The following is an 11,624-nucleotide window of genomic DNA, read 5'->3' on the forward strand; positions in this document are numbered from 1 at the left end:
TTGTGAAAAAAAACCATTTAAAAGGAGCTTAAAGGCTATAGAGAAATATTATTTATTGAATATCTTATTTCTCATTTGTTAATGCTTCTTCTGGAAAGAGTTTAACCAAAACTATTATTAAACATTTATTTTAATAAGAAAAAGTTTAACATTACATATGTTGAAAGAAGTGAAAACATGGAGATGTTTTTGAAAATTTTCAATAAATATTTAGTTTGGCTCATGACTTAGTCCAAGTTTTTAATTTTGGCCCACTGTGAATTTGAGTTTGACACCCCTGCTCTAGATCATAAATAGATAACTACTCTGTCATCCAAATTTTTAATCTGCAAACTAATTTGTTGGACTTGGTGCAAAGGGTTGATTTTATAGAGATTATATATCTGTGCTTTCACACTGATAACATGGGGTGCTGATTATACTAATTTAATCAGCACTGATTCAAGGATGTCTTCTATGTAATGAACAACTATGGTTCACTACGACCTCATGCCTCTGACCTCAGGCAGTGAGGATAGAAGGGCTGTTTGGATCTGGGAAGCATTATAATCAAAAACTTTTGCAGCTGCTACATACCGATTAAGGGATCAAAGGTTCCTTTAATTGTCATGTAATAATACATTAAAAATGTAATATACATGATATACTTCAACTTTTGTCTGACATAAGACAGTCACCATGAGCATTGGCCAGCACCCCTAACAATAGGAGAAAGAGGCTCTAATTTGTACAAAGCAATATTTATTTATCTTTTATCGATAAAATACTTGACCAGCATAGTATTATTTGTTTGGTTGTATATCTGCATGTTTTCGCACTGACACCCAGAGAGCGCTGTTTTGTCGGATTGTACTTTCCGCAATCAGATGACAATAAACTTGACTTGAAAGAGAAACAAAAGAGACTCCCTTCAGAGACACAGGAAAAGAGATTACTGCTCTTCCTCACCCACCTACCATTCCCACACCATGCCTGTGGAGTTGTATCACTGCTATATCGTGGACTGGGCTGACCTCTGAAGTTCAGTCTGAGATACAGATGCAAAACTTAAAGTCGTCCAACTCATAACAATGTGAATTTATGGTGGATCTTGCAAAGGAAGAAGGAAAAATAATAAATTTACTTGGACTCGGCCACATATTAATGCACAATGGTTCTCATGGTGAGAGCTTTAGTGTTGTTATGGGAATCAACGTGTAGTAATTTATGGTATACTTTTAGGATTTGAGGGTGGCACAGTGATTAAATTAACAGAATATTAGCCCAAATATCAGAACCCATTCGAATCATATTACAGCTACTGTAATCCAGCACTCCCACTAATGCGGATCTGGGAGGGAGCAGAACCATTTCTTCCAGTACTGCTCCACAGGGGCCTATGGCCCAATTATCGTGCCTGACAGCCCTGTACATGTTTAAACTGCCTGTAGAATGGGGTTGGTGGTGTTTTTAATAGCAAAGAAACCCAAACAGGACTGTGCCCGATGTTTGGTACCGCAGAACACGAGGATTGTGGGCTCTGTGGGAATAAGCAGATGGTGCAGGGTTCTAAAACAGGAGATTCATTTCCCCCCCCCCCCACACCCCCATCCCTGTTCACCAAATAGAAGCTGGAGAGAAAACCCTATAGGGTAGGAGACCACAGAAGCAGGTTGACATAGAGATAAGTGATCAAAGTCTGCATTACCAGGCTGTAGGCTGCTGACAGAGTCCTGAAGAAGGACAGGGCCTTAGGCACCGACAAATATGATAATCATTTTGGGGGTTCAGAAGCAGGGTGATCTGGAGTTGCCGATGACAATGACGATGGAGATGACAATGGCGATGGAGTTGCCGATGACAATGACGATGGAGATGAAGATGACAATGGAGATGACGATGACAATGACGATGGAGATGAAGATGACAATAATGATGGAGATGATGATGACAATGACGATGGAGATGAAGATGACAATGACGATGGAGATGATGATGACAATGATGATGGAGATGACGATGACAATGATGATGGAGATGAAGATGACAATGACGATGGAGATGAAGATGACAATGATGATGAAGATGACGATGACAATAACGATGGAGTTGCCGATGACAATGACGATGGAGATGAAGATGACGATGGAGATGACGATGACAATGACGATGGAGATGAAGATGACAATAATGATGGAGATGATGATGACAATGACGATGGAGATGAAGATGACAATGACGATGGAGATGATGATGACAATGATGATGGAGATGACGATGACAATGACGATGGAGATGACGGTGACAATGATGATGGAGATGAAGGTGACAATGATGATGGAGATGAAGGTGACAATGATGATGGAGATGTCGGTGACAATGATGATGGAGATGACGGTGACAATGATGATGGAGATGATGGTGACAATGACGATGGAGATGAAGGTGACAATGATGATGGAGATGATGGTGACAATGATGATGGAGATGAAGGTGACAATGATGATGGAGATGAAGGTGACAATGATGATGGAGATGGCGGTGACAATGATGATGGAGATGAAGATGACAATGATGAAGGAGATGACGATGACAATGATGGAGGTGAAGGTGACAATTATGATGGAGATGAAGGTGACAATGATGATGGAGATGAAGGTGACAATTATGATGGAGATGGCGGTGACAATGATGATGGAGATGAAGATGACAATGATGATGGAGATGACGATGACAATGATGATGGAGGTGAAGGTGACAATTATGATGGAGATGAAGATGACAATGATGATGGAGATGATGGTGACAATGACGATGGAGATGACGATGACAATGACGATGGAGATGACAATGACGATGGAGATGAAGATGACAATGACGATGAAGATGACGATGACAATAACGATGGAGTTGCCGATGACAATGACGATGGAGATGAAGATGACAATGACGATGGAGATGATGATGACAATGATGATGGAGATGAAGATGACAATGACGATGGAGATGACAATGACAATGGAGATGACGATGACGATGGAGATTACAATGACAATGATGATGGAAATGACGATGACAATGATGATGGAGATGAAGGTGACAATGATGATGGAGATGAAAGTGACAATTATGATGGAGATGAAAGTGACAATGATGATGGAGATGACGGTGACAATTTTGATGGAGATGAAGATGACAATGATGATGGAGATGATGATGACAATGATGATGGAGGTGAAGGTGACAATTATGATGGAGATGAAGATGACAATGACGATGGAGATGACGATGACAATGATGATGGAGATGACAATGACGATGGAGATGAAGATGACAATGACGATGAAGATGACGATGACAATAACGATGGAGTTGCCGATGACAATGACGATGGAGATGAAGATGACGATGGAGATGACGATGACAATGACGATGGAGATGAAGATGACAATAATGATGGAGATGATGATGACAATGACGATGGAGATGAAGATGACAATGACGATGGAGATGATGATGACAATGATGATGGAGATGACGATGACAATGATGATGGAGATGAAGATGACAATGACGATGGAGATGACGGTGACAATGACGATGGAGATGACGGTGACAATGACGATGGAGATGATGATGACAATGATGATGGAGATGAAGATGACAATGACGATGGAGATGACAATAACGATGGAGATGACGATGATAATGCAGATGACAATGACAATGATGATGGAGATGACGGTGACAATGACAATGGAGATGACAATGACAATGATGATAATAAAAAGAATGAATTTGTTGTCATATGCATTGTTTAATGTACTTAAGCACCAATATTCTTTCTTGCTACAGCTAAAAAGAAAAAAAAACTACAATACTATTCACTAAATTAATTTAAAAAAGGGTTAATAAACACTAAAGATAGATAGATTGCCTCAATTCTGTCTAAGATGTCCAGAAACCCAAAAAATAAAAATTGTCTTGTGACAAAGTTAAAACTAATAAAACTGAAGGCACAAATGCCAAGACCCTGCCTGCAGGAGAGTCTCCAAATCCCATAGCAACAGCAAATTAAAACTCAGTGCACAATAATTTATTATTCAAAGCAGAGAGATTCATCACCTTAATGCAGGAAGCAAATGCTAAACTGGATAATTGGTTAACAGATGTGTTCCATCTATTCATGAATAATCAATTTCTCATCTGTGTCAAGATCAGAACCATAGAATATTACAGCACAGAAAACAGGCCCTTTGGCCCTTCTAGTCTGTGCCAAACTATTATTCTGCCTACTCCCACTGACTTGCACACAGGGTATAGCCTTTCATACCCCTCTCCATCCATGTACCTGTCAACTTTTTATTAAATGTGAAAATTGAGCCCGCATTCACTTCAGCTGGAAGTTTGTTTCACACTCCCATCACTCTCTGTATGAAAAAAGTCCCCCTAATGTTCCCCCTATACATTTCCCCTTTCACCATTAACCCATATACTTTAGTTTGTATCTCACCTACCCTCAATAGAAAAACCCTGCCTAAATTTACTCTCTCTATACCCCTCATAACTTTAAATACCTCATCAAATTTCCCCTCATTCTTCTATGCTCCAGGGAATAAAGTATTAACCTTTACTTTGACATATCATTGGAGAATGGTGTTCTGCTGGTTGGATTAAGATTAATTATACCTGAAACAATGCATAAAGAGATTCTCCAGAAAATACATGAAGGCCACATGGGAAAGGAGAAATGCAAACTCAGTGGAGAGTCAGCTGTGTACTGGACTGATATATACAAAGACATCAAAAATATGGTGGCTACATGTCAAATATGCCAAAAGTACAGAAACACACATCAAAAAGAGGAAATGATTTCCACAGAAGTACCAGCCAGGCCATGGGACACAGTGGGAGTAGACTTGTTCACCGAGAATCAAGAATGGTATTTAATAGTAGCCTGTTACTACTCTAAGTTTCCATTTGTCAAAAGAGTGAAAGACCTGAGAGCATCAACTATCACCTCAGAAATGAGAGCACTCATAGTTTAATAGTTCGATAAGAACTATTAAAAATTAGTTGTGTAAATAAACTAGTGTACAAGTTCAGTTACTTAAGTTGCACGGGAAAGAAACTGATAAAGAACACTAAATTTTATTTTATATTGAGAAAGAGGGATGTTATGTAGTCAGGATAATGTCTTCTTTCTTTGGCTTGGCTTCGCGGACGAAGATTTATGGAGGGGGTAAAAAGTCCACGTCAGCTGCAGGCTCGTTTGTGGCTGACAAGTCCGATGCGGGACAGGCAGACACGATTGCAGCGGTTGCAGGGGAAAATTGGTTGGTTGGGGTTGGGTGTTGGGTTTTTCCTCCTTTGCCTTTTGTCAGTGAGGTGGGCTCTGCGGTCTTCTTCAAAGGAGGTTGCTGCCCGCCAAACTGTGAGGCGCCAAGATGCACGGTTTGAGGCGTTATCAGCCCACTGGCGGTGGTCAATGTGGCAGGCACCAAGAGATTTCTTTAGGCAGTCCTTGTACCTTTTCTTTGGTGCACCTCTGTCACGGTGGCCAGTGGAGAGCTCGCCATATAACATGATCTTGGGAAGGCGATGGTCCTCCATTCTGGAGACGTGACCCAGCACCACCGTGGGGCATGTGTGTGTGTGTGTGTGTGTGTGTGTGTGTGTGTGTGTGTGTGTGTGTGTGTGTGTGTGTGTGTGCGTGTGTGTGAGAGACAAGTTTCCTGAGATGGTAGAAGGCATCAGTAAGTAAAGTTTCGTTTGTTATTTGAATCTTGCATCTCTAAGTTATTTAAGAAGCCTCCCAAGTAACACAGAATCATAACAATCCCCCTTCAGTTCTGATGCAAGCCACCCCATTAGAACTTCCCTGAAGAGAGCCCAGTGATCCAAAAACCTGAAGCTCTGCCTCCTGCACCATGCCTTAACCTCACTGCTCAAGCAACCTCACCAGCACCTGGCATGGGTAGCAATCAAGAGATCACAACTAGAGAGGTCCTATCCTTCAACCTAGCGCCTAACTCCCTGAACTCTCATTGTCGGACCTCATCAACCTTCCAACCTACGTCATTGGTTCCCACATGGACCACAACATCTGGCTGCTCACTCTCCCTCCTGAGAACTCAATCTGTTGTCTATCAGCCATTTCCAGCCCTTTCTGGAGATCTTTGTCCTCAATTAATTTAATTTGAATCATTGATCAGAATTGTTTTAAATCACCATTCAAATTGTTCAGCGTTAAATTTTGCACAACCAGTTCTTGATATGACAATACTGTCGAGTCTAATTTCCAGGCTTAAATGGCAACAGGAAAATTAAAATCCATTTTATTAATTTACAGTCTCAGATGGAATGACAGAAAAAAATAATCTTTGACCAACAATCTTTGACTAACAATCATGGACAAGAAAAAAAGGATCAAAGAAAGCCCAGTGAAGGAAAGACACAAAACTATGTGTTTTAATGTTTTACATTTTAGACATAGAGCATATTAACAGGCCATTTCGGACATGAGCCTGATCTGCCTAATTACACTAAATTAACTTACAACCCTGGTATGTTTTGAATAGTGGGAGGAAACTGGACTCCCGGGGAAAAACCATGCAGACATGGAGAGGCCTCCTTACAGACAGTATGGGATTTGAACCCTAGTTCAGATTGGTGGCATTGCAATAATGCTATGTACTAACAGTGGTGCCCCTCCTAAGCATTTGCTATCACTCCTAATTTATACATTTCCAGTAAATCTAAATGTTATTTGCATTTGATGGTAAGCAAGAAATCTGCAGAGGCTGATGTCTAGTGCAGTATGCAAAAGTGCTAGATAAACTCAGTCAGTAATGCAGCATTTATAGAAAGCAAGAGGCAGTCAATATTTTGGGCCTGAGCTCTTTGTCATCAACCTGAATTTTGATACTTCTGAAAAAGGGCTCAGGCCTAAAGAGTTTCTCTACCACTTTTGTGAATGGCATTTGCATTTGATGTTCATGTTTAGCCTCAACCATGTTTCCTTCACACACAGCATTCTGCTAATTTAATTATTCTGTAAATGTATTTCTGTTTCTGTGAGACTGACCTTAATTTACATTCATACATTGATTGATGTGAAGTTGCACTTTACAGATGCATGGATTGTGGTTTCGGGTGTTGGTGTTGGCATACCTAATGTATGGGCATTGCTGCTTTATTTCACTGTATACTTTTAATGGCTGGCAAATCAAGAGTGTGCAAATCAATTCTTTCTTTGGCTTGGCTTCGCGGACGAAGATTTATGGAGGGGGTAAAAAGTCCACGTCAGCTGCAGGCTCGTTTGTGGCTGACAAGTCCGATGCGGGACAGGCAGACACGATTGCAGCGGTTGCAAGGGAAAATTGGTTGGTTGGGGTTGGGTGTTGGGTTTTTCCTCCTTTGCCTTTTGTCAGTGAGGTGGGCTCTGCGGTCTTCTTCACAGGAGGTTGCTGCCCGCCAAACTGTGAGGCGCCAAGATGCACGGTTTGAGGCATTATCAGCCCACTGGCGGTGGTCAATGTGGCAGGCACCAAGAGATTTCTTTAGGCAGTCCTTGTACTTCTTCTTTGGTGCACCTCTGTCACGGTGGCCAGTGGAGAGCTCGCCATATAACACGATCTTGGGAAGGCGATGGTCCTCCATTCTGGAGACGTGACCCATCCAGCGCAGCTGGATCTTCAGCAGCGTGGACTCGATGCTGTCGACCTCTGCCATCTCGAGTACTTCGACGTTAGGGGTGTAAGCGCTCCAATGGATGTTGAGGATGGAGCGGAGACAACGCTAGTGGAAGCGTTCTAGGAGCCGTAGGTGGTGCCGGTAGAGGACCCATGATTCGGAGCCGAACAGGAGTGTGGGTATGACAACGGCTCTGTATACGCTTATCTTTGTGAGGTTTTTCAGTTGGTTGTTTTTCCAGACTCTTTTGTGTAGTCTTCCAAAGGCGCTATTTGCCTTGGCGAGTCTGTTGTCTATCTCATTGTCGATCCTTGCATCTGATGAAATGGTGCAGCCGAGATAGGTAAACTGGTTGACCGTTTTGAGTTTTGTGTGCCCGATGGAGATGTGAGGGGGCTGGTAGTCATGGTGGGGAGCTGGCTGATGGAGGACCTCAGTTTTCTTCAGGCTGACTTCCAGGCCAAACATTTTGGCAGTTTCCGCAAAGCAGGACGTCAAGCGCTGAAGAGCTGGCTCTGAATGGGCAACTAAAGCGGCATCGTCTGCAAAGAGTAGTTCACGGACAAGTTTCTCTTGTGTCTTGGTGTGAGCTTGCAGGCGCCTCAGATTGAAGAGACTGCCATCCGTGCGGTACCGGATGTAAACAGCGTCTTCATTGTTGGGGTCTTTCATGGCTTGGTTCAGCATCATGCTGAAGAAGATTGAAAAGAGGGTTGGTGCGAGAACACAGCCTTGCTTCACGCCATTGTTAATGGAGAAGGGTTCAGAGAGCTCATTGCTGTATCTGACCCGACCTTGTTGGTTTTCGTGCAGTTGGATAATCCAAGAACGCGGCGCGGGCTACACACTCTACTGGTCTGGCAAGCCTTCGGATGAACGACGCCTATCTGGTGTAGGCTTCATGGTCAAGAGCTTCATTGCCTCCAAACTCGAAAACCTTCCGACAGGCCTCTCGGACCGAATCATGTCCATGCGACTCCCACTTCAAAACAAGCGTCACATCACCCTCATCAGTGTCTATGCTCCAACCCTCCAGGCGGAACCAGCAGAAAAGAACAAGTTCTACACCGACCTGCGCAACCTCATCCAACGTACCCCTACAGCCGACAAGGTTGTCATCCTGGGCGACTTCAACGCTCGTGTCGGCAAAGACTCAGAAACCTGGCCAGGAATCCTGGGCAAGCATGGCGTCGGCAAGTGCAACGACAATGGGCGCCTCCTGTTGGAGCTCTGCGCAGAACAGCGACTTGTCATTACAAACACCCTTTTTCAGCAGAGGGACAGCCTTAAGACCACCTGGATGCATCCCCGATCCAAACACTGGCACCTCCTGGACTACATCCTGGTGCGAGAAAGTGACAAACAAGATGTGCTCCACACCAGGGTCATGCCTCGCGCGGAATGCCACACTGACCACCGGCTGGTTCGCTGCAAGCTCAACCTTCACTTCAAGCCAAAGCCCAGGAACAATAAAGCCCCCAGAAAGAGGTTCAATGTTGGAAACCTGCAGTCAGACGAAGCGAGAGGAAACTTCCAGGCAAACCTCAAAGCAAAGCTCGACGTTGCAACCCGCCTCACGGACCCGTCCCCTGAAACCCTCTGGGATCAGTTGAAGACTACCATACTGCAATCCACTGAAGAGGTACTGGGCTTCTCCTCCAGGAAAAACAAGGACTGGTTTGACGAAAACAGCCAGGAAATCCAGGAGCTGCTGGCAAAGAAGCGAGCTGCCCACCAGGCTCACCTTACAAAGCCGTCCTGTCCAGAGAAGAAACAAGCCTTCCGTCGCGCATGCAGCCATCTTCAGCGCAAACTCCGGGAGATCCAAAATGAGTGGTGGACTAGCCTCGCCAAACGAACCCAGCTCAGCGCGGACATTGGCGACTTCAGGGGTTTCTATGAGGCTCTAAAGGCTGTGTACGGCCCCTCACCCCAAGTCCAAAGCCCGCTGCGCAGCTCAGACGGCAAAGTCCTCCTCAGCGACAAGATCTCCATCCTCAACCGATGGTCAGAACACTTCCAATCTCTTTTCAGTGCCAACCGCTCAGTCCAAGATTCCGCCCTGCTCCAGCTCCCTCAACAGCCCCTAAGGCTAGAGCTGGATGAGGTTCCCACCCTGGATGAGACATATAAGGCAATCGAACAACTGAAAAGTGGCAAAGCAGCAGGTATGGATGGAATCCCCCCAGAAGTCTGGAAGGCTGGCGGCAAAACTCTGCATGCCAAACTGCATGAGTTTTTCAAGCTTTGTTGGGACCAAGGTAAATTGCCTCAGGATCTTCGTGATGCCACGATCATCACCCTGTACAAAAACAAAGGCGAGAAATCAGACTGCTCAAACTACAGGGGAATCACGTTGCTCTCCATTGCAGGCAAAATCTTCGCTAGGATTCTACTAAATAGAATAATACCTAGTGTCGCCGAGAATATTCTCCCAGAATCACAGTGCGGCTTTCGCGCAAACAGAGGAACCACTGACATGGTCTTTGCCCTCAGACAGCTCCAAGAAAAGTGCAGAGAACAAAACAAAGGACTCTACATCACCTTTGTTGAGCTCACCAAAGCCTTCGACACCGTGAGCAGGAAAGGGCTTTGGCAAATACTAGAGCGCATCGGATGTCCCCCAAAGTTCCTCAGCAAATCAATTAGGCTTATTTCAAATCTCACATCTGCATTCTTGTGATTCAAGCTGTTCTCAACATATCAAAGATGTGCCTTTTGTTCGCATTTATTAGACTTCTGTGCTCATTAAGCTAAACCAAGTCTTGCAGCATGCAAGAAATCATCAGGTTAGTTGCACTTGCCAAGATTAGAAATGGCAAAAAGTGCATGTTACTTTTCTCTTCCCTGAACTCCAACAATATGTTTTAAATGCTACTCAAGAACACCATGATGTAATTTATGACATTGCTATTCTATCCCATTCAGAGCCAGCTCTTCAGCGCTTGACGTCCTGCTTTGCGGAAACTGCCAAAATGTTTGGCCTGGAAGTCAGCCTGAAGAAAACTGAGGTCCTCCATCAGCCAGCTCCCCACCATGACTACCAGCCCCCCCACATCTCCATCGGGCACACAAAACTCAAAACGGTCAACCAGTTTACCTATCTCGGCTGCACCATTTCATCAGATGCAAGGATCGACAATGAGATAGACAACAGACTCGCCAAGGCAAATAGCGCCTTTGGAAGACTACACAAAAGAGTCTGGAAAAACAACCAACTGAAAAACCTCACAAAGATAAGCGTATACAGAGCCGTTGTCATACCCACACTCCTGTTCGGCTCCGAATCATGGGTCCTCTACCGGCACCACCTACGGCTCCTAGAACGCTTCCACCAGCGTTGTCTCCGCTCCATCCTCAACATCCATTGGAGCGCTCACACCCCTAACGTCGAGGTACTCGAGATGGCAGAGGTCGACAGCATCGAGTCCACGCTGCTGAAGATCCAGCTGCGCTGGATGGGTCACGTCTCCAGAATGGAGGACCATCGCCTTCCCAAGATCGTATTATATGGCGAGCTCTCCACTGGCCACCGTGACAGAGGTGCACCAAAGAAAAGGTACAAGGACTGCCTAAAGAAATCTCTTGGTGCCTGCCACATTGACCACCGCCAGTGGGCTGATAACGCCTCAAACCGTGCATCTTGGCGCCTCACAGTTTGGCGGGCAGCAGCCTCCTTTGAAGAAGACCGCAGAGCCCACCTCACTGACAAAAGGCAAAGGAGGAAAGACCCAACACCCAACCCCAACCAACCAATTTTCCCTTGCAACCGCTGCAATCGTGTCTGCCTGTCCCGCATCGGACTGGTCGGCCACAAACGAGCCTGCAGCTGACGTGGACTTTTTACCCCCTCCATAAATCTTCGTCCGCGAAGCCAAGCCAAAGACAATTCTATCCGTATGACATAAAACCATAGAACACTGCAGCACAGGCAAAGACCATTCAGCCCT

General features: G+C 44.7%; 1 protein-coding gene across 1 annotated transcript; it reads left to right on the forward strand.

The window, feature by feature from the left end:
- Positions 1–471: 471 nt before the first annotated feature.
- LOC138756350 (dentin sialophosphoprotein-like) lies at positions 472–3,800 on the forward strand. Its single transcript, XM_069923062.1, has 3 exons — positions 472–508; positions 1,789–2,472; positions 2,515–3,800. The coding sequence occupies exons 1-3, from the start codon at positions 472–474 to the stop codon at positions 3,798–3,800; spliced, it is 2,007 nt and encodes a 668-aa protein (XP_069779163.1).
- The last annotated feature ends 7,824 nt before the right edge of the window (positions 3,801–11,624 follow it).

Source organism: Narcine bancroftii, chromosome 1 (genome assembly GCF_036971445.1).
Source record: "Narcine bancroftii isolate sNarBan1 chromosome 1, sNarBan1.hap1, whole genome shotgun sequence".
Taxonomy (NCBI): Eukaryota; Metazoa; Chordata; class Chondrichthyes; order Torpediniformes; family Narcinidae; genus Narcine; species Narcine bancroftii.